General features: G+C 46.3%; 1 protein-coding gene and 1 non-coding gene across 2 annotated transcripts in view; both read right to left on the bottom strand.

Moving 5' to 3' along the window:
• LOC139758341 (uncharacterized) overlaps window positions 1-16,797 on the bottom strand; it is a 277,842-nt gene extending 261,045 nt beyond the window's left edge. Inside the window, exon 1 of the mRNA XM_071679630.1 lies at window positions 16,549-16,797. Within this exon, the coding sequence (XP_071535731.1) occupies window positions 16,549-16,599 (51 nt within the window). The 5' untranslated portion in view covers window positions 16,600-16,797. The remainder of the gene's footprint in view (window positions 1-16,548) is intronic.
• Window positions 16,798-23,237: 6,440 nt separating this feature from the next.
• TRNAI-UAU (transfer RNA isoleucine (anticodon UAU)) lies at window positions 23,238-23,327 on the bottom strand. The gene is given in 2 exon segments: window positions 23,238-23,273; window positions 23,290-23,327. It is a non-coding gene; the product is annotated as a tRNA-Ile (tRNA).
• Between the last annotated feature and the right edge of the window lie 1,572 nt (window positions 23,328-24,899).

Here is a 24,899-nt window from a genome sequence, read left to right as displayed (position 1 = left end):
AAACAGACCCTCTCCCCGCCCTTTAGTAAGTTCGGTGAACCATAAACAAGAAAAAAAAGTCTCCCTTGAAAACACTCTTCCTGGAAGATGAAATTATTTTTGCCCAAGCTGAAGAGAAGCGATGTTTTTCAGTTCATTCTAATCTCGTTTTTTTTTTTTTTCAGTTTCAGTAAAACTGAATTAACGTCGCCTTATGAAACAGAAGGAAATTTAAGTTAGATGCTTACCTAAAGTATAAGTTTTTGAATTTTCATTAAATGTTAGTGTTGGCTCTATTAGCATTTGCTCCAAGTGAATTAACAGTCTTCAGAGACTTAAATGTGAAGTGATTTTTTTTTCTACCCGATTTTGAATGCACTTAAAAAGAATGATCAAACTTCTTTAGGGTCCACATTATCATTACATTTCCATCGAGTGACTAGACACTTAAGTTGATTTTTCTTTATCATTTTATAGAAATGTTTGTGATATTCCTTTATCATATCTTCCGCATAAAACCTAGCATTATTACCAAACGCCAACATAAGAAAATCTGACATGATATATCTTCACCCCTTTTCGCAATCACTCAAATAAAGGAACAAAAAAAAAGTTAATAATGTATGTAATAAAAGCTGGGACAGGCTCCAGCCCGGCCAGCCTGACGACAGGGTCCTTAATTAACAATATATCAGTGGGGAAAAGGTTGTGAGGGTGGGGCAGTTTGCTGTAAATGAACTTGAATATCAGCCAAGAAGTAAGGAGCTGAAATATATATATATCTACGTATATGTAAATATATATGAATATATGATTACAAAACTTAAAGTACGATATTTGTGAAAAGATAAACAACAACGCAGTGATTCAGAGAAAGAAACAGATAAACATCAACAACAAGATTAGTTGGAATCTGAGATCATATTGAGGTGTATCGTCTGTGATGCAATGCAAGAAACGTGACCCCTCTATGAAATGAATGAATGAATGAATAACCAACACACACAACCTTTTCCCTCCCCTACAATACTTCTTCCACTGGCCAAAGAGACTAGCCAAATCTACCTAACACTCCTTCTAAGTACTTGGGGGGTGAAAAGAATACATCGAATCCCTCTACGTTCTCAGGAGAAAAAAAAAAGAAAAACCGTAATATCAAAGGCACTTCGAAGACCCGTTTCAGGGAGGCGTGGTTGATAGCGGCAGACCGCTTCCTTGTTTCGGTTTATGATCAGGTCATACCTCGCCTTCCTCCCACTAGTACCTTACAGCTTCATACGTCCATGTTAATTAGCTATGGCGCCTTTACCGTTCTGCATTGTTACGTCGTCATTAAGATATCTGTCACGCTGGGAGAGATGGCATTACAGTATCATTCCGACGCTTGGCTCACCATCTTAACTATCCCTCCATGGTATATCTCCTCTACACCGTGACGAACAAAACGGTCATACAGTTCCGTACTGGATGGAAGTCTCTCCATAATGCACATTATCATATCAATCTCCCACAACGTCGTATTCTACAGTTTTTCTCAAGCTGAAGACTAGAATATTTTGGAACTAGAAACACATCATAATGTATCACACTAATAAAGGATTGTCGTATGTATAAAACAAATATTATAGAAATAAGCATTGGTTATTTATATTGGTCATTTATATTATGTGATATCATCAGAGAATAATTATAAAACTTAAAATATCACATATGGACATTTTCATGCACATTCCCTATTTCCCGTCAGGAACAAATGAGCGAGCATTAGGAGTAAATCCTCGCTTGGCTCTTTCCTCTGTTCGTTATTTTACAGTGTAATAATAAAGGAGGGGAGGACTACGAAATTTCACCGTTCTCGCCCTCTCAGTCGCCTTCTTCGACACGCAAGAGTTACGTGGGTAGTTTTCTGTTAACCCTATTCCAGGGATGATATATATATATATATATATATATATATATATATATATATGATCGCCGTTTCCCGCGTTAGCTCATCCACAATATGTCCATAAACATTCGTTCGTTGCGAAAACCTCCTGAAAGTCTGGCTCCTTTTCTGTCGCAAACAACATTGCCTCAGACAACTACACGACAGATGATTCGGATACATCTCTTATTTCGAAAGAAAAATATGGCTATTTATATCTTATATGTCACTGTGACACAGTTATTCCCCTCATTCTTTCCAACCGATGATTTCTGACAATGATTCGTATTTTATGGAAAAAGGAGATATATATGCGTTTGTTTATATATATATATATATATATATATATATATATATATATATATATATATATATATATATATATATATATATATATATATATATGAGCATTAATTTCGCGACCACTCACAAGGCTCCAGTTTCATGACGTGACGAGTCATTGAAGCAATCAGAGCGTCCGGTTTCATGACATCACGTATTTTTTCTGACCAATGAGAAGGCTGTTACTTTTAATGACATCACCCAACGGTCTGCTGGCCAAACAAACGCCTATTTGCGCATGGAATCACAAAATCATAACATTTACTCAATAACCTTTTAAATATAAATGGTCTTTTAAATGACAAGTCGCTTACTATCTCGTCATACAACCACCCATGTATAGCGGCCAGTAGTGGCCGTTATACACGGGAGGGCTCTATGACACTTTGACCGTTAAAGATGTTCGTTCGTTATTGACAGGGCATCGCTAAAGGCAGTGACCGACCCGACCCGTCCGGCCGGTATAGACAGGTTACACCTGAAGACAACGACCTGCTATAAACAGATGATTCCTACTGGAGACAGGTGACCCGTTATAATCTGTTGGACAATATGATGGATAAAGGAAAAAATATATGGACACCAAGTGAGCATTTTATCCTTCATTAGCTGTTTATGTAAAGGAGATTGTAGGTTAAACTATACTTTCAACTCTGTCTAATTTATTTATTTATTTATATTTATATATATATATATATATATATATATATATATATATATATATATATATATATATATATATATATATATATATATACTGCGTGTACGTGTGTGTGTGTGTGTAATCATCATACATATCAGCACACATCATAACAATGTTCAACAGCAGAACAGCTTGATCAATCACAATCCCAACCAGTTCGGACCAAAGTTCCTCCTCATTCGAAAGAACAAATGTGTCAATGGACCTGCTGGAGACACCGACACACTGGACGAAACAATTGTGTAATGAGTTCAGCGCCACAACATGACTGCGGTGAGCGGCGACACTATCATTAGATCAGCCACTTCTCAGTTGCCACACTGGCATTATCTCCCGCCACTTCTTCACGAGGAAATGCAGCAATGCCATACGATTCAAAACTCTGGGTTTCGACTTGAGGGTGAATCTTTAGTTTAAACCGTAATGTACACCTGGAGATATACACACACAGGCACTTAAAATACGTAAAAAAAAAGAAATGTTAGACCATCGGGAGAGAGAAGGACCTCGGAGGTCCACGCTCCGGTAGCGCAGGTCCCAGGAACTAAATTCTTCGAGATTAAGATCTCTGTGTATTTTCCTCTGTCAGCTTCCTCTATGGTAGTGCTGTTTCCCTTCTGGCTCTTTGCTTCATCTCGTCTGTAAGTCTGATCTAATTACCTTCTTCCGCTCCCTGACAAGACGTAAGAGGATTAGGAATTCGTAAACAGCTGGATCATTCTGTTCTCGCTTCGTCTATCTCTGTTGACAGGTAGTCAAAATGATCCCCAATGACACCCGAGCTTTAAGATCGCTTCCACTGGGTGGGATGGAGTCTTCTGCCTTACTGTGCTGCCACCACTTAGCTACAGTGATGGGTGGGGAGGAGCCCTACCCATCTATATAAATCTAGGATGGAGGATAATGTTACTGTTCTCCAGCAGATAACCTCGTCACAGCCCATCGGCGCCTCTGTTGTCTGGCTCTCCCACACACTCCCATGAATGTGCCAGAGGTTTTAGAAAACGACATGCACGACCAGGTTGCTTCCGACGACACGCTCCTCCACGACATACTCCTGATGCAACACTTCGCCAGGTTCGATCTAAGGGAACGACAGACCTCACTGAATGGTTAATAACTCTTGCTACCGCCTCCACTGTTGCGCTTGTATGCATGGCTGGCTGGGTCGTTCGTTCCTTGGGTTGCTTGTGCTCAAGGCTAATTCGTCCCCTGGAGTCCTCGTGAACAAGGCTAGGTCGTACCCTGGAGTGGTCGTGAGCATTATTGAGTCGTCCTCTGAAGCGGTCGGGAGCATGGATGGGTCGTCCACTATACTGGTCGTGAGAATGCGTGAGTCGTGTCCTGGAGTGGTCGTTCGGACTGATGGCTCGTTCTCTAGGGTAGTTGCACACACACACACATACTAGCAGGTTAATCTCTTCGGTGTTGGTACACTTAGACCCAGGTCTTCCTGCGTGTTGGTCGAATACCCTTACCAGGTTGTCCTCCGGGATAGCCCACACGTGATCCGAGGTCAGCAGCATAACAAATGACCTCGTCTATTACTCACTCTAACCTCCCATGATTCCTTCATCTACTGTTCGATAAATAACCGGGAAGAGCAAAGTCCTCTAAAATGTTTCCGGCATATGGAGAAGATGAGTGAAGAGAGACACAAAAACGGATCTTTGTATTGGTAGGGGAAGACTGAGAAAGGTAGAGTGAACGCGTGCATTGGATGGAATGAAGTGGATTGATGTGATATACGGGGAGGGATTGATATGTTGACGACGGCCTGAACCAAGGCATATGAGGCAGTCTAGATAAACCTTGAAGTGGACTGTGGGACTTGGTTGTGGATGACTGGCTCTCCGACAGCTGGGTAATGGATGTGTGCAAGTGTGAGGCCATTGCTCGTTTTCTTTCTAATGATACTACCTCGCGAGGACGAGCAAAGGGAATTAGGTACGAAAGAAAAGAAAATAATAATCATGACCTCCACTCACAGGAAATCTGACTGATCAACACGACCCACGAGAGACCTGGCTGGTCAGCACGACCCACGAGAGACCTGGCTGGTCAACACGACCCACGAGAGACCTGGCTGGTCAACACGACCCACGAGAGACCTGGCTGGTCAACACGACCCACGAGAGACCTGGCTGGTCAGCACGACCCACGAGAGACCTGGCTGGTCAGCACGACCCACGAGAGACCTGGCTGGTCAACACGACCCACGAGAGACCTGGCTGGTCAGCACGACCCACGAGAGACCTGGCTGGTCAACACGACCCACGAGAGACCTGGCTGGTCAGCACGACCCACGAGAGACCTGGCTGGTCAACACGACCCACGAGAGACCTGGCTGGTCAACACGACCCACGAGAGACCAGGCCGGTCAACGCGACCCACGAGAGACCTGGCTGGTCAGCACGACCCACGAGAGACCTGGCTGGTCAACACGACCCACGAGAGACCTGGCTGGTCAACACGACCCACGAGAGACCTGGCTGGTCAGCACGACCCACGAGAGACCTGGCTGGTCAGCACGACCCACGAGAGACCTGGCTGGTCAGCACGACCCACGAGAGACCTGGCTGGTCAGCACGACCCACGAGAGACCTGGCTGGTCAGCACGACCCACGAGAGACCTGGCTGGTCAACACGACCCACGAGAGACCTGGCTGGTCAGCACGACCCACGAGAGACCTGGCTGGTCAACACGACCCACGAGAGACCTGGCTGGTCAGCACGACCCACGAGAGACCTGGCTGGTCAGCACGACCCACGAGAGACCTGGCTGGTCAGCACGACCCACGAGAGACCTGGCTGGTCAGCACGACCCACGAGAGACCTGGCTGGTCAACACGACCCACGAGAGACCTGGCTGGTCAGCACGACCCACGAGAGACCTGGCTGGTCAGCACGACCCACGAGAGACCTGGCTGGTCAACACGACCCACGAGAGACCTGGCTGGTCAACACGACCCACGAGAGACCTGGCTGGTCAACACGACCCACGAGAGACCTGGCTGGTCAACACGACCCACGAGAGACCTGGCTGGTCAGCACGACCCACGAGAGACCTGGCTGGTCAACACGACCCACGAGAGACCTGGCTGGTCAACACGACCCACGAGAGACCTGGCTGGTCAACACGACCCACGAGAGACCTGGCTGGTCAGCACGACCCACGAGAGACCTGGCTGGTCAGCACGACCCACGAGAGACCTGGCTGGTCAACACGACCCACGAGAGACCTGGCTGGTCAGCACGACCCACGAGAGACCTGGCTGGTCAACACGACCCACGAGAGACCTGGCTGGTCAGCACGACCCACGAGAGACCTGGCTGGTCAACACGACCCACGAGAGACCTGGCTGGTCAACACGACCCACGAGAGACCTGGCTGGTCAACACGACCCACGAGAGACCTGGCTGGTCAACACGACCCACGAGAGACCTGGCTGGTCAGCACGACCCACGAGAGACCTGGCTGGTCAACACGACCCACGAGAGACCTGGCTGGTCAACACGACCCACGAGAGACCTGGCTGGTCAACACGACCCACGAGAGACCTGGCTGGTCAGCACGACCCACGAGAGACCTGGCTGGTCAGCACGACCCACGAGAGACCTGGCTGGTCAACACGACCCACGAGAGACCTGGCTGGTCAGCACGACCCACGAGAGACCTGGCTGGTCAGCACGACCCACGAGAGACCTGGCTGGTCAACACGACCCACGAGAGACCTGGCTGGTCAACACGACCCACGAGAGACCTGGCTGGTCAGCACGACCCACGAGAGACCTGGCTGGTCAACACGACCCACGAGAGACCTGGCTGGTCAACACGACCCACGAGAGACCTGGCTGGTCAACACGACCCACGAGAGACCTGGCTGGTCAGCACGACCCACGAGAGACCTGGCTGGTCAACACGACCCACGAGAGACCTGGCTGGTCAGCACGACCCACGAGAGACCTGGCTGGTCAACACGACCCACGAGAGACCTGGCTGGTCAGCACGACCCACGAGAGACCTGGCTGGTCAACACGACCCACGAGAGACCTGGCTGGTCAACACGACCCACGAGAGACCTGGCTGGTCAACACGACCCACGAGAGACCTGGCTGGTCAGCACGACCCACGAGAGACCTGGCTGGTCAACACGACCCACGAGAGACCTGGCTGGTCAACACGACCCACGAGAGACCTGGCTGGTCAACACGACCCACGAGAGACCTGGCTGGTCAACACGACCCACGAGAGACCTGGCTGGTCAACACGACCCACGAGAGACCTGGCTGGTCAACACGACCCACGAGAGACCTGGCTGGTCAGCACGACCCACGAGAGACCTGGCTGGTCAACACGACCCACGAGAGACCTGGCTGGTCAGCACGACCCACGAGAGACCTGGCTGGTCAACACGACCCACGAGAGACCTGGCTGGTCAACACGACCCACGAGAGACCTGGCTGGTCAACACGACCCACGAGAGACCTGGCTGGTCAACACGACCCACGAGAGACCTGGCTGGTCAACACGACCCACGAGAGACCTGGCTGGTCAACACGACCCACGAGAGACCTGGCTGGTCAGCACGACCCACGAGAGACCTGGCTGGTCAGCACGACCCACGAGAGACCTGGCTGGTCAGCACGACCCACGAGAGACCTGGCTGGTCAGCACGACCCACGAGAGACCTGGCTGGTCAACACGACCCACGAGAGACCTGGCTGGTCAGCACGACCCACGAGAGACCTGGCTGGTCAACACGACCCACGAGAGACCTGGCTGGTCAACACGACCCACGAGAGACCTGGCTGGTCAGCACGACCCACGAGAGACCTGGCTGGTCAGCACGACCCACGAGAGACCTGGCTGGTCAGCACGACCCACGAGAGACCTGGCTGGTCAGCACGACCCACGAGAGACCTGGCTGGTCAGCACGACCCACGAGAGACCTGGCTGGTCAACACGACCCACGAGAGACCTGGCTGGTCAACACGACCCACGAGAGACCTGGCTGGTCAACACGACCCACGAGAGACCTGGCTGGTCAGCACGACCCACGAGAGACCTGGCTGGTCAGCACGACCCACGAGAGACCTGGCTGGTCAGCACGACCCACGAGAGACCTGGCTGGTCAACACGACCCACGAGAGACCTGGCTGGTCAACACGACCCACGAGAGACCTGGCTGGTCAACACGACCCACGAGAGACCTGGCTGGTCAACACGACCCACGAGAGACCTGGCTGGTCAGCACGACCCACGAGAGACCTGGCTGGTCAGCACGACCCACGAGAGACCGCCATCTGCAAATGAAAGCTCAATACATTATACATCTGATGTTTGCCTGTCCTGTGTGGGATGTTGCTCTCTGATATTTCAGACCCGGAGCCGCAACCCAGATACCGTGCCAGGGTCTGCCTGGGTTTTACCCCACCCCCACCACCGCCACCACCACAGGGTAAGGGCGTCAACGCGTCCTTGGGGAGGACCACCTAAACCACACAAGACAGCCGACGTGCACCTCCTCCCGTGGGCCTGTTTCCCTCTCCACCCTCCGTCGGCGTGCAAGAAAAAAATGTCTATCCTTGTACACTTCACCAGGACACCCTCACGCCCTTCGTCTGGTGCTCCTCCAGCGAGTATTACTATCCTCTTACACCAAACTAATACACTAACTTTCCTTCTATAGTTGACCCGATAGTCGTACTATCGCCAACCACTTCAGGCCAAACTATCCACAAATGAGTACTTATACAGGCTTAAAACTCCCCCCCCTAATATAGTTAGGCAGAATTGCATGTGAATCTAATTCTGGAAATGCAATATTCTCTCACCACCTGTGCAACTTGCAACCAAGGTGAAGATGTCTGTGGGAGGATTTTTTTTCTTTTTTTTTTTTTTCAACGCGGATTTCTAAAGAGCGCCTAGTTTTTATGATGACGCGTTAGAAACTGTGTAGCTATCTCTGAAACCGTCAGCTCATGGACAAGACAACTGATATGTTCATGAGAAAAAAAGAATGAGGTTGCTCGGGCAGCCGGAGGGGAAAACCAAAAGTGTTTAAGAAACAAGTTTACAAGTATCGAATGAGGTTACGAAGAACATGGAGCGAGAGCAAATGTGTGTGTGCTAGAAACTGTCATAATGGCAGGGGCGAGCAACTTTCCGTGGCAGACTATGTCATCAAGAGGGGGGTTAAAAAACACCACCACCCCCCTCCATGTTGCCATGACGCAAGGAAAGCAGTCGTCATCGTCAGAATGTATCACTGTTATGACGGAAAAACACGTGAATAACCATGACACAAGGGACTTTCATGATCTGTGTAGATCGTCTGCGTCAGGATATGTTTGTCATGTCTGAAACGCGTCATCGGAAACTCATCCACTTGGACACGGGCTGCACTTTCATTCACAAGCCTCGTCTACATAACACAAGTGCCTTCATTCACAAGCCTCGTCCACATAACACAAGTGCCTTCATTCACAAGCCTCGTCTACATAACACAAGTGCCTTCATTTACAAGCCTCGTCCACATAACACAAGTGCCTTCATTCACAAGCCTCGTCTACATAACACAAGTGCCTTCATTCACAAGCCTCGTCTACATAACACAAGTGCCTTCATTCACAAGCCTCGTCTACATAACACAAGTGCCTTCATTCACAAGTATTATATTTTTGACACAAGTTATGCCCTTCATTCACAGGTATCATCTGAATGACACAATCTATGTCTTCATTCACAAGTAATCATCTTTATGACACAAGTTATGCCTTCATTTACAGGGAGACACTTTGATCCCAGATCCGTCAGAACCCCTTCTTAAAACACCTAATAAACGAATCCTACGCTTCAAAACCCTTAATCATAAAATCTCATTAAGATACAAGGGCACTGAAGTCTTTATCTAAGGATGGCTTATCGTTACAAGGAATCTATTAACCCCTGTTGCAATATTTTCCCCGTGTTGTTAATCATTAGCTGTCTCCTCTATGCCTCCCCGAACATGTATAATGATGACCATTATAAGCTGACCCCTTTTGTAAGACATTCCAGTCATTCGATCTTTGTCGTGGCTGACTCTTTCCCCAGCATGGCGACCTCCCCCCACCTCTCCTCATGCCCCCCTCCCTCCCCCCTGCCTCGTTTTACAAGGATAGGGGGGAAGGGGGGATGGGGAGCTAAAAACGTCCCCCTTCCCTAGTATGGACACCAACCTCGTCTTCTCCAAGCCTCCCGGGACAGGGGGAGCTACGAACGTCACCCCAGCATGGACACTAACCCACTGTTCCCTGTCTTCCAAGCTATATCACACGTCCTCAACCTGGACCAGCGGTGGTAGCTGGGCCAGTGGGACGGTGGTACAGAGTCCACGACACGGAGGCTCGGGGGAGCTAGCTAGCCAAGAGGCTCGACCCGACGTCCTTCAGCACCCCAGGTATGGCACACTAATCACCCCGGCAATCAGCCAGATCAAATAACGTGGAATTGTGGCGCCACTGTGAGAACTGAGGCTGAATTCGTTCTCTTCCCACTCTAAGGCTTCTTGCCGTGCGTCTGTTCGGTGAAGCAGAACAGTGATAGACTGATGAACACGTACGTGAAGTCTGTTCTCTGGTCAGCACTGGCATGAGCCAAATCTGACCCACACCCATCACAGAATGAACTACACTTTAACACGGTAGACAGTGATGGATGACTTCCCTCCCGGCCCCCCTCCACTAGGAAAAAAAACAAAAAACAAACAAGTTGGGCTGAACCGATTCTGAAAAGAAATAGCAATTATTTTCTACTACAGAGTTACGGTTGATTTTATGAAAACAACTTTTATATATTTCTAATTTATCTGAAGTTGTTACAACAAAGTAAAACGCCTTTTTTTTTTTTTTTTGTCATTATATGAATCCCGGCTTTATCTCTGTTGCAGGAAGTTTGAAACAAAAATCGCAATCAGTCTAAACACCGAAATCAGTGTAGCAATTACATTACAGTATCATAATGTCCATTTAGCTTTCAGTTTATCCCCCCTCAGACAATTATGAGGCTTCGATTACCTCAAAGATTCGTGATGAGATCAAAATTATACAAGTCGTCCTAATACTACCATCATTCGGGCGGCAGGAGACACTGAAGCTCTGTGCCTGCAGAAGGCCCACTAGGAGGCGTAAACCCCCTGGTCCTCAGAGGAGACATGAGATGCTTCCCTGTGGGTGGCGTTGGCAGAACTACCCCGGAATGCTAATGTAATCCCGAACCCCTCCAACCCCCTAACCCCTCGTTCACTTGTCTCCCAAAATCGGTTACTTCGAGTTGCCTGGGTCGTTAGCAGGGTCGTTAGGCTAGTCGCGTCTAGCTCGGCCATTTTCCTGACTGTACTCTAGAGGCCAGTAAACCAACCGCCACCAAGTTTACAGGAGAGCTAAAGGGGTTTACAGGAGGCAGCTACTAGAACGGATCAGGTCGTGAAGACAAATAACAGAGGAGCATTCAATATATATATATATATATATATATATATATATATATATATATATATATATATATATATATATATATATATATATATATATCATATATATATATATATAGATAGATAGATAGATAGATAGATAGATAGATAGATAGATAGATAGATAGACAGATATATATATATATATATATATATACAGATATATTGCAAGGAAGGAAGCGAACTGCAAGGACTGCTGCACATAGCTTCAAAAACTTTAAAAAAAGACAAACAAAATCCGATAAGAACGTATTGTCAGCATGTCTGAAGGAACGATGATGGTGACGAAAACGCAGAAACACACGACCGGATTCATCCCAAATGGAATCAGAAACTAAGAAACGAAACCGAAAGTTTTCGTATACCGTATCGGAGACATCTAGACAATGGAGGTAGCGTAAGACAGGATGGGGCTCAGTGAGGTGTGGAATACCTACCTATCCTAAAGCGAGGGAGGGAGGGAGGGGCTCAGACACGCAAGAGGGGTGTGCTTTTAACACAACCCCAGTTGTAGGATCAATTCAAGGTCGACCACTATGTCTTGTGTAATAAGAATCTCAGGAATCATGTTCTGGGTGTCTTATGAACAGCGAGTCTCTCTCTCTCTCTCTCTCTCTCTCTCTCTCTCTCTCTCTCTCTCTCTCTCTCTCTCTCTCTCTCTCTCTCTCTCTCTCTCCACACTTGGCGGCCCTCTATTTCTCACAACCCTAGAGAAAGAGAGAGAATGCACTAGCATTAACACCAAGGGGCCCCGTATGAGTCTTCGTACCTGGCGAATCTTGCAGCGACAAAGAATATCTATGATTCTGATCTCTTCCTACTGTCACACGCAGCCTCAGTGGGGCCCCGGTGGATTCGTTTTGCTCTTTGCATTTCTTTTGTCTCACGTCGATCACCTGCTTGTTCGATCACTGAGTGTTTCATGCGAGAGATCAACTCCTTGTTGCCATGAGCTTCTAAGATCTTTGTACTGGATCTATCTTATACAGCAACAGGTTCAGGCATCTTTTCCAGCCTCGTGTGTCCAAGTAAGCTGAGATTTTCAGTTCCATTGATACAAGTTCGATGGTTATCATTCATACATATACATATGTATGTATATAAACGTATATATGTATATAAATACATGCAAACATATGTAAACATACAAATGTAAATATGCATATGAATATATGCAAACATATGTAGATATACAAACATAAATATGTATATGAATACATGCAAACATAAGCATATATATACATATATACATAATACCATAGGAAAATGGAACATGATAATTTCCCAAGCGCACTTTCGTGTAATGATCACATCGTCAGGGAAGATACAATACATATATATATATATATATATATATATATATATATATATATATATATATATATATATATATATATATATATATATATATATATACTTGTTCATATACCATCATACACTCCTGTATCTCCACAACAGGTTTATATTGACGCCGCAAGGGCATGATTTCTATTCAAGTATACTTTGTGGACGAGGAGCAGAAACATGCAGATGACCTTGTTTTCACTGCTGCTGTCATACCAGCTGTTGCTTCTGCTGCTGTGACACGGTGCAGTCTAGGCTGTCATTGTAAATGTCGGCTTCTGTGGTCAGACCAGCTGTTTTGTGTTGCTGCAATATCAGCTGTTGATCGTGAATCACCAGTGTTGTTTATAATAGCTGTTTATGTTCCCATTTGCTGTTGTTCTTGTGCAAACCGCTGCTCTAGTTGATTCAAAATTAGTCCTTGTCATTCTTTCTTATTCAAGCTGTTGCTTTAACATCAGCTGCGGAGTATTTCTGCAATATCAGTTGTTGCTGCTGCTGCTGCTGCTCTTGCTTACGTCATACTAAGCTGTGTGGCCCTAAAACAGCTGCAAGCCATGAAATCAAGTGTGGATCAGCTGAACGGGCACGAAATACTAATACCCTTCAACTGAGCGACCAAATACGACAAGTCGCGCAAGGACGGCGAAAAAGACATATAAGCTGACAGCTCGTCCTGAAGCTAAGCTTAGTCTATATCATACGTAAACCTTTATAAAAAAAAAAAAAAAAAAAACACATAAATAACGTCATAACGATAATAATAAGTCGAAATATACGACAGTGCTCACAAAACAGAAATAGGAGTCATAGAGCTAAGAGAAAAGGAGCCACTTCTTGTGTTTGAGAAGTTACAAATTACACCCAAAGGAATTAAGAAAAATACAATATAAAGTCGCAAAGATTGTAGGTGTCAAGTATAAGAAAGAGAGAGATTGACCTTCAAATACACCGAGCTTCCTACGCAGTCTACTAGTGACGAGAGGAGATATACAGCATTTGACTTGTAGCAACAGAGTCGCAATGGACCGAACTTGAGCAAGAGAGACAGTGAAAAGACAAAGGAAACAGATAGGAAAGATTCTTAGCAAAGACAGGCTAATAGAGAGAGTGAGACGATAAAGTCCACCTCCCTCATGGGTGTTAACAAGGCAGTAATCCACAAGAGGAACGACTGTTCTCTCAGGATCTCTCGGGAGACTACAGTGACAACATCACACACACACACACACACACACACACACACACACACACACACACACACACACACACACACACACACACACACCCACACACACACACACACACGATGATGTACGTAATGGCGCATGATAGTAAACAATAATGAAGATACTCGTCCAAGCAGATCTACTCTTTAATCACCAATAATGATTCAGGAACTTGATTAATTATACTCTTATGATATTCAGGAACTTGATTAATTATACTCGTATGATATTCAGGAACTTAATTATACTCGTATGATATTCAGGAACTTGATTAATTATACTCGTATGATATTCAGGAACTTCATTAATCATACTCTTATGATATTCAGGAACTTGATTAATTATACTCTTATGATATTCAGGACTACTGATGCACTGATCATGATAATCATTAATCAGGAGTAAAAGACTAATAGCACAGGGTTTTTACTATGGTATAAAAAATACTAGATATGCAGGCCTTGCCCAAGATAGTTGATTCATAGAATCATAAAAATTGCCCTAATTAACATAGATCTAGTCATTAGTCTTACTATATAATCTAATCGGGTACAATCTCATCTTGATATTGAAATACACAAATTGAATTAAATTCAACGATTCAACAAGAGAGTATTTAGGAAAAAAAATGAATCAATATTGAAGCTATGACAAGTAACAACCAATACAGTGGTTTGGAAACATGTAACAACCGATACGGTAGTTTGAAACTTAATCGCTTGTTAAGACTAGAGAAAGTGTAGTCCAGGGTCGTATATAGATAGACTACTTTGAGAACAGGACCTAAAAACATTTAAAGTGCCATCTTCCTAAGAACCAGCCGAGGTCATTGTTAGAAATGAGTCATGACTCTTGGAATCATCATCCTAAGTCACTCTAAGAACTACCATTTAGTCATTCTAACAGCCAGTCAGAGTCGTCCTCACAACCACTCTCCGTAAATGAGAAACATCTTCAAGCCATTTCCGATGCAGGGTTCACTCCTTCCATGAACCAGACACAAGACCTTCCAGAGGACCCCACCATTTACGGTGTCGAGTCATTCCTGGAAGCGGTCCAAGTACAGCCCATACCCACTGGAAACCATTCTAAGAATCATTTCAGATTCATTCGAAGCTCTAACCCAGGTTATTCTAAGGCCATGTCCAGTTCAGTCTGTGAACCACCGTAAGAAACTATAAAACGGTAATTCTGACGAACTTGGGCGTTAATGAACTGACGACACTCATTCTGCGAACTGTTGAAACAGTCACCTTCGAACTCAGCGCTCGCCTGTTTCTACGAACCACCTGTGAGCCACTAGGCCACTTACTCTGAGTCAGTGGACGACGTGGGTCTCCTTCAGGTGGGCGGGATGTGGGAGGATCTCAGGTATAGTGGGCGTGAGAGTCAGTAAACATGGGCGTTGTAAATGTCGCAGGTGTGTGTGTGTGTGTGTGTGTGTGTGTGTGTGTGTGTGTGGGCGGGCGCGCGGAGCCTGGGCGGGCCGACCTCCGCCGCCCACGAAAAACACCTGGGGGTTCGTGGTATTTCCCGTGTTGCCATCATTCACTGGGTCACGCTTACTGCATCCGACGGCGGGGTACCACAGCACACCACATGGGTTCCCATCCCCCACCCCCTTCCGTCCGCCCGCCCCTCCATACAGCTTGGAACTACCTAAACACGTAATGGCCAACTACCCTTAACTCTTGTTACACCAGGGTAACGATCAGGTCAAGTAAGCCCTGATTGGCTTATCCTCATCCTGTTGACTGTGACGTCAAACACTGCCGACCAATAAGGAGAGAGTAGGGGGGGGAGGGGGGCGTCCAGTGGTCTGCAATGGTGACCATTCGCCAAAACTGGCCGTAATATAATCCCTCTCTCCGCCACCAACGTATGAATATATACCTGGCATTACCGGGGAGTTTCATTGTGTGAATCCTCATCAAAGGCAACGATGTTAGATTCACTCACGATGAATTTCCGTAAAGATTCATCGAGTTAAACCAGAAATGAAGGGACTCCTAGAAAGGTTCGGGTAAACAGCATCGTATCATTCGTATAATTCAGTACGAACGAGAGAATGTTGGAGGCAACAGCTACCAAAAAGTATTGAAAACGTCAACAATAATACGAAAGATTATGATAAATCCCTTTCCTCTGAATCACACGAAGACAGACTATTGTAAGTACAATTTTCTAACATAAAGCCCTCACTTACTTTCCCAACAACGTGTTTTCCTAGAGATCAACTTCTTTACTCTCAGTGTCCTTTGATCCGTAAGCTATATATTTTTCCCCTCCACCACTAAACAATTTGTTCCTTGAAATAACTCTCTAATTCACAACTTCCCCTTGTGTCTGCGCGACCACAGACATGGATAAAGACAATAGACGAACACTATACAACGTTTCTCACTCCTCCTAGCCCGGTCCTACACCCGACTTCCACCCCTACCACGCACGCTCTCCTCACCAGGCGGATCTGGGCGATTTCAACACTGCAGCAGACAGCAATCTTACCTTTGATATCAGGAGACTGCTGAAGACTACGAGTCCCGTAACTCTCCACATTTTTAATCGGGAAGGGTTCCACTGGGCGTTCTCTCTTTCTCCTTCCCTGTTTCTCTCTCTCACTTGATGACGTTCTTCCCACCTACAACACGAACACTTGTGGTGCTAAAACTACGTTATTAGGATGCCATGAGCCACTGAAAAACACACTTGGGTGCAGCACTCCACTCCTCGCGCGACACAAGCTCTCGCTCAACTGCCTCCACTTCCATTCTGATAACTAGTCACGGCTCCGTGGTGACCCGCGAGTTGCCACTACCTCAATTCTTCTGGAGTCGTCCGCCGTCCGTTCGCGGATTATGTAAACATTTATTCGGTCTCTCTCTCTCTCTCTCTCTCTCTCTCTCTCTCTCTCTCTCTCTCTCTCTCTCTCTCTGTTCCAGGTGATAGAGAGTGTACGTCGAGGCGATGATTTAGGTATGAAATTATGGGAATAGGTAACAAGCAGACGCGTAAACAACGGGCGGAAAACTACTGGAAAGTGATAGTTGGAACGTGCCATCGTTACCCATTAGCTCTTGAGGTAATGGTCAGTAAATCTATTGCAGTGTGGGTATCGTGTGAGGCAGGAGTGGAGGTAGCGGGCGAGAGAAAAAGATAGATAGAGAGAGAGAGAGAGAGAGAGAGAGAGAGAGAGAGAGAGAGAGAGAGAGAGAGAGAGAGAGTGGAGGAGGGGGGCGTCTGGGCTGGAGTGTGGGAGGTGTCGTTGAGTGAGTGGGCCTCTTCCACCAGCAGCAGCAGCAGCAGCAGCACGCAGGCCACGCTCCCGGACATCGCCGCAGGCCCGAGCCTCCTGCTGGGGTAAAGAACCACGTTGCCAGTACTCCAGACATCCTCCAGGACCCATCCAGACACGATCCAGGACCGCTCCAGACACGATCCAGGACCCATCCAGACACGATCCAGGACCGCTCCAGACACGATCCAGGACCCATCCAGACACGATCCAGGACCGATCCAGACACGATCCAGGACCGATCCAGACACGATCCAGGACTGATCCAGACACGATCCAGGACCGCTTCAGACAAGATATAGGACCGATCCAGACACGACCCTGGACCGATCCAGACACGACCCTGGACCGATCCAGACACGATCCAGGACTGATCCAGACACGATCCAGGACTGATCCAGACACGATCCAGGACTGATCCAGACACGATCCAGGACCGCTTCAGACAAGATATAGGACCGATCCAGACACGACCCTGGACCGATCCAGACACGACCCTGGACCGATCCAGACACGATCCAGGACTGATCCAGACACGATCCAGGACTGATCCAGACACGATCCAGGACTGATCCAGACACGATCCAGGACCGCTTCAGACAAGATCCAGGACCGATCCAGACACGATCCAGGACCGATCCAGACACGAACCTGGACCGATCCAGACACGATCCAGACACGATCCAGGACCGCTCCAGACCCCGTTCAGGGCCGTTCCAGGCACGATCCAGAACCATCCAGTAAGACGGGTCTGGGGAACTGGGGGGCAGTTAACCCTGGGCTCTTGCCCTCAGGGTAGCCCTTGGGCACCCCAGGTGCAGTGAGTGAGTCTCTTTACCACAACTAGATTTCGCCATTACCCATGGCCAGCGAGTAGCGCTCACCACCAAAAATATGACGATAAAGGGTTAGGAGTCATTAGGGTTACGTCCTACCAGGTGTTAAGTGTAAATGGAGAAAGTGAGCGTTTGTGGACTGGATGCAAGGAACCCACGTGTATGTGAGACAGAAAGAGCAGACTGCATCCAAGGCCAGAGAAGGAAACTCGACAGCCACTTTAGTGCTAGTTCACTGCTAGGCCGTCGCAAACTTTCCAGATACCCATACTCTAGTATTTCTCTGATAGGTGGTTTGCCTGTCTTCTAACACCTAGAGAGAGAGAGAGAGAGAGAGAGAGAGAGAGAGAGAGAGAGAGAGAGAGAGAGAGAGAGAGAGAGAGAGAGAGAGAGGATAAAAGAAGCAGGAATATGAACAAAGAGAAACTTCCTCAGGCATCTGCCCCGAGACGTCCCTTGTTAGCCTTGATCCCGTGTGACCACTCCATACACCATGTGACCCCTTGTGACCCCACTACAGTATTCTCTGAAATGAGAAAAAGTTCACTAGATATCCACATACAAAGAGAATTCAGGTAATTTCCAAAGAACCCTCAATAATTACTTCCAGGAAGATGAAATAACCTTGTGAAATAAATTACTTAAACATAAGAAAAACGAAAAACAATCCTAATCCTCTAGTTTAGAATTACGGCCACTCTACGTACAATATGTGCCACAGGCGGCTAATCTAATATGGAAAGGTTAGCTGAATGTTGAGGCCGGCAGAGAACGTCGTATTGGATCCACCAATCGAAGAAACGCGAACACCTTCCTCAGGAGTTCAGGAGAATTCCAAGAGCGTATGCATTCTCACTGCATACTGTATATGGTTCTTGCAGCTGTGTCTTGCCTATTCTTGTTGGTACTCCCGTTCCTACATCATCCTACATCACAGAATGTTTTGTAGCACTCGTAAGCGCTTAGAGTGCAACCCAAGCTGTCTAAATACATAGGTCTGACTTATGCGTTTCACTCATACTCGCCAGACACATGAGCCTGAGTTAAAACTCCCAATCAAGAGCTGCTTTCAGGAACACATCTACCTCAGGGGTCGAATCTAAGATACAGCCTTGGGCAAACTACTTTTCTCCTGTAGTTGTAGATATAAGTGAGCTCCAATTCTCCAAAGCCCCTATAGATTCTCCGCATTTAGAAGCATCAGGATTCGTGATTACGCCATTATAGTGAAGGGAGGGGAGTCGGGGTAGTTAAAAACGTCAAATATACTATCTTGTAAATCTTTCCCCACAGCACTGCTTACCCGTGCATGGAGGTGGCCGCCGAGATTGCTCCGGCAAGTAACTTGACCCAGATTTTTTAGGGCTTCGTGGTTTAGTAGACTATGACTCTTTATAAAAATTACTTCTGATTGTTCGCACACACACACACACACACACACACTCCATAGGGCAGAAGTGTCCAATTTGTCCAGTATTGTATACGTTGTGCTCTCAGTGTCTTTGATAATTGAGGCGCACTGAGTGAACTGGAGGGAGTGAGGGAAGACGAGGCACAAGGCATAAAAGTCCTTGGAAGGCTGGGCCACCAGGACCTCCAGAACTTATTATGTTCACATCATACGCGTCACAACATCTACTGAGCCACCACCCTGGGGCTCTTGGCATCACATGGATATCATCAACATTTATCCCTGATATAAGATCTCTATATGGCCAAACCATTTCATAACACCTATTCTGCTTTTCTTTGTTAATTTTTTCTCTGACCTATTATGAGAGGGACTGGTTGATGTAGGTGACGTTACAGCGGGTGTGGTCGTCATGCTGTTGAACAGTCTTACCGTCAAATAGAGGGACTGTGTCCTCTATGATCGACTGTACGTATGTTAGTGGAGCTCTACCATGTGTGTGGTGAACTTCGGGTACTTTTGAGCGTCGCTTATACATACCTGATGCGTTGGAAGAGGTGTCTCTTTTCCATATCCTCTATGGTGAGGTTCAGAACCCGACCCAACCAGTGGCTCTTCTTAGGGTCTCCCTCATGAAGGTATATGATGATGTCTCGCCTCCCGTTGCATTTAGTCTGTCCATTAGAGAGGACATTTTAGGATGTGGAGATCCTAGTCACGCACAGTAGCGTTAAACTACACCGGTTTTGGCCTGAATGCCCCACGGGGTCGCTAGTGTTGTTAAACACGATACAGTCGCCCAACTCGAGTTTGTTTGCAGAAATGACCACTGTAAGCTTTTGGTCGAGGTCTCAGCATAGGACACCCGTTTCACTAACAATTTTTCCGGTCATATTTTTCGTCCTGTTCAATATGCTGGAGTGAAAGTGTTGCGACTGGGCACATTTAGGTTTTATATGCTGCTCCAGTTGTGGTCGTGACACGTACCGTTGTAAAAGTTTCATGAGAACGCCATCAAAAAATTTGGTGTTGGTGAGACCATTGTTGACCAGAATCTGCCGCACCTTTCAGTTGTTTTCTCAGTCCAGATGTGACCACGAAGAGCATGATTTCAATTCTCTGTGGTCGCATGAAGCTTTCCTTATAGCTGTCGGTCAACTTTCTACCACTGTTCATACACCGGTTTCGACTCTCACCACAGAGGATATGAAAAGAAGCACCTGTGTCATTGCTGACCTTCGGCCATCAACAAACATGGTGGACGCAGTCTCCTTATTTGCCGGTCAAGCCTGTGCGTACGACAGCACGTTGACCAACTCCCTGTAATGCCACATACAACACCAACCACTTCATATGCCCGAGTTCACTCCATTGTTTCGGTCCAATTTTCGATATCCCACGCACGCCTCTCACACCCTTGAATGTTCAGGTCTCGATAATCCATATCCTCTTTCACTCCATCCTTCCATTCACTTATGTCTCCCTTGGATTTATATAGTGGGTCTGTACTGGCATTTTGTGAGTTCTCATTCACCTCCCCTTGGTCCATAAACACATCAAAAATCCTGACTAACCATTCAGTAACACTGTTACGCTCCCTTCTTGAGAAACAGAGAAATTCAATTGCAATCCCATCCACTCCAGCTTCGTACTTTGCCACACACATTCTTATCTACCAAACCGATGGCCATAGCTTCCTCGCTACACATACCTCCTCGTCCCAAACGCTCCTTATCCACCACTCATTTCATCTAACACATTCAACAGTCCTTCAGAACACTCACTTCAATTCCTCTTAACCACTTCCTTGCCATGTATCACTTACCTACCTATCCCCCTCCCTAACGAAGCGGCCACCATTTTCTAAGTTCTGAGTTCTACGTAAGCGATGCTTCTTCTAACGTACATATATAAATTGTTCCACACTCTTTCCTCACTTGTTATCCACATATCAATACCCTACAACAGAAATACCTTAAAATAAACCATTTTCCCTCCCCTTGAAACCTCTATTTACCAGTCTGAGCCTCAATCATAATCCCGGGAACAGAAAATGATGAGTTTGATCTTGGAATGAAAAAAGGTTGGGTGACAGTGGCGGACAATTTCTGTAATACACTGATAGAAGCTTACGTGAAGTGGTTAGGTTACGTGAGGTCATTATAGGTTTGGTTGGGTTAGGAATGGTAATGTGATTACGTGGTTGGGTTAGGTTAGGTTAGATGAGTGACACGGATACATACGTCCAATAGTCATGCAAAACAGGATGCCTAAGTTTGGTAAACAATATCCTTAGAAAACGACAGGCTTTCGTATTCTGTAAGGGTAACTGATACAAATTCCAAGAACTGCCTGTATGTTTCCTGGCTCTGTCAAACTTAGGTTCAGAAACGTTAATCAAGCGTTATTCACAGAAAAGTGCAGCCTTAAATACACTTTAGGTAACACACACAAAAATAGCATCACATGAAATAAAAAAATAATTACATAAGAAGAGAAATATAAAAAGGCTATGAAGAAAATGTAAATATAATTTTTCAAAATACCATATAACTGCACAATTATTTCTTCAAAAATAATTATTTGCATGGGTCAATTAATCTACATTGCTTCTTATAAAGAATTATTTCCTTAAAATTTTCGTAAAAAAAATAGCAGCCATATGTAGATTAAACTTTCTGACAAATTCTTCATAGCTAACAAATAATGTTTACAATGTAATATTTATGATAGACAGTTTGTCGCTGGGCCTGGGGGTCATGTATTACAGGCTACCCCTATGTGACCTGGGGTCTGACCATATAGGGATACCCTTGAGTGACCTGGTAGTCCTGTCTCAGAGGCTACCCCCGTGTGACCTGTAGTCTTACTCTACAGGTCACCATATGTGAACCTGGTGGCCCTACCCTATACGCTAACCTTGTCTGACCTATGGCCTAAACTTGTCTGACCTTATAGCTATGTCCTACAGGTTACCCCCTGTGTGACCTGGGATATTACCTTACATGACCTAAGGTCCAGGTGTTTCACAACTGAAATGCTGGAGAGAGAGAGAGAGAGAGAGAGAGAGAGAGAGAGCTTACCTCCATGCAAACAGCGGAACGCTATGTAAACAACAGATGTCCAATGACGTGTTCGAATCCCTTCCGTCGTTGTTATCACCCTTTGATATGAGCTTAAGATTGTTAGAATAAAAGATGAATAGTGTTAAATATGTGAGAAAATAAACAATTACATTCTTACTTACGTGTCATTTGTTGTTTTCGAGGTTAGGTGTTCTGCACATCTGCACTAAGTAAACAAACATCTGTTCCGGCCGCAGGCTTTGATGTCTTGCTCATATTCTAGAATAATGCAATAAATACGTTAAATATTTCTAACAAATAACTTCTTTAAACTTACGTTTTACGTTGCAGGAGGTAAAGATCACAAAAAAAATCGCTCTCTATAAGGGCGTGATGAGAGTGAGAGATTTGTTGTCAGCGGTTGAACACCGTCTCCTCGGGAATTCGTTCGGAGCTTGGCCACGGCTTAAACTCGATTGACTTTTCCTACACCAATGGAAAGAAAGGGGTTTTTGCTGAACCAACGATATCATAATGACTTGTCTTACCACGAAGTGACACGCTGGATATGCTACCCGGCAGAAAACAACTGTCCCAGGTGAGGCTCGAACTCACAACCTCGGCATGGCTCAGACACTGTCGTATAAGTACCGCGCGCTAACCGATTGCGCCACTGGGACACTGATGGTGTGGTTACAACGTAAGAACAGATCAAGCGTTTTTCAGGATTATCCCAACATTTATTGACTATTCTTCGAAGATATTTGGAGACCATGCGTGATATTCACAGGTAATCTTTGATGAAGAGGGAGCCGTCGATTTAGAATCCTAATAAAGGTATGTTTCTTGTGAAACGTTAGTGGTAATAACGATTTAACTTATTCACAAGTGGTTTGAGCGACGATAGATTGATGATTCTTCTGTGAGGAACGTATATATATATATATATATGCGTATTTCTGCGTGCGCATGTCAGTGTTTTTTGTATGAATATTCGCATGAATACACGTACCTTGCATACATGAATGTAATACTCCAAAACAAATATGCTTTTGATCACCACGCGTTCACCAATACACGGAAGACCAATTCATGAAATTCTAAACAGTTCATGGATTAACAGGAATGGTTCGAAAAAAAAGAATGATGAGATAGCATGTTTTTTCATGCGGAGTTTAATGAGGTTGCATCAGTGACCTCATTAATTAGCGCGGGAGCATCCAGATGATAAGGTAATTCCACCGGAGGATAACGAGATAAGAGAGATATGTATCAGATAACAGATGATAACACGATTCCATAACGAGTGCTCTGTGTTATGTGTTGATTAAACGCCAACCGGACATTTAAAAGTGTGTGTGTGTTTTCCTTGCTTTTCTCTCTCCATTAATATCAGACATGTTGACGTACGCGTCTGCCTCAGTTATGGTGGAGCTGTGAAGGATTCCCCTACGCACACCAACGCATCTCTGAGACAGTTCCCCTCCCTCCCCCAACGCCATCTCCGTTGAGTGCGTAAACCAACCTTCCCCCTCCCCCTTGCGTCAGTGGACAGTACGCACCTCGAGACGCCCGTTCTAACCCAGGGGTAGAGGCAGAGGGAGCGTAATAACACAGAGACGTGTTCACCTAAAGTCATGATGCCAGATGTAGGGAGGAGGAGGGAGGGAGGGAGGTGAACTACAGGAAGTCAATGATGCTACTCCTCGTAAATGTGACGTGGGTGACGGAGGCCGCGCGTGACGCTCTCCACCTGTACCGCTACATCTTTCACCTCCCCCCACCCCCCCAATCCTCACCCTACATTCCTCACCCTCCCTACATTCTCCCACCCTTGCCGTATCGTACCTCCCACTATCACCCTTCTTTCCTCCCTCCCTTCTTCAGTCTCCTACAATTCATCACCCTTTACAGCCTCTCTGGTTTCCCTCCCTATGTCTTGTCCTCCCTCCTCTCCTTCCGTATGATTCTCCTTCCTCCGTGTGAGCTGCCATCCTGACCATCCTTCCTGCCGTAGACAGTGTGTGGGTCTGAGAGGAACCCGTGCTAACACTTGAGAACCCAGAAGTATACGTTTCCTCTTACGCTAGTGGCAAGAGCTGACGACATACATTGAGAAATATACGCAAATACGACCATAACCACAGATCAAATACGTATGTGTTCAACTGGCGGGAGAAGAACCTTCTAAGAACGTACACTTACTCGTCCATTCTCCATTTTTTATTCAAGAGATGAATTACGTTCTGAAG

The sequence above is a fragment of the Panulirus ornatus genome, chromosome 30 (genome assembly GCF_036320965.1).
Source record: "Panulirus ornatus isolate Po-2019 chromosome 30, ASM3632096v1, whole genome shotgun sequence".
Lineage (NCBI taxonomy): Eukaryota > Metazoa > Arthropoda > Malacostraca > Decapoda > Palinuridae > Panulirus > Panulirus ornatus.
This window is presented reverse-complemented; position numbering and strand designations above follow the sequence as displayed.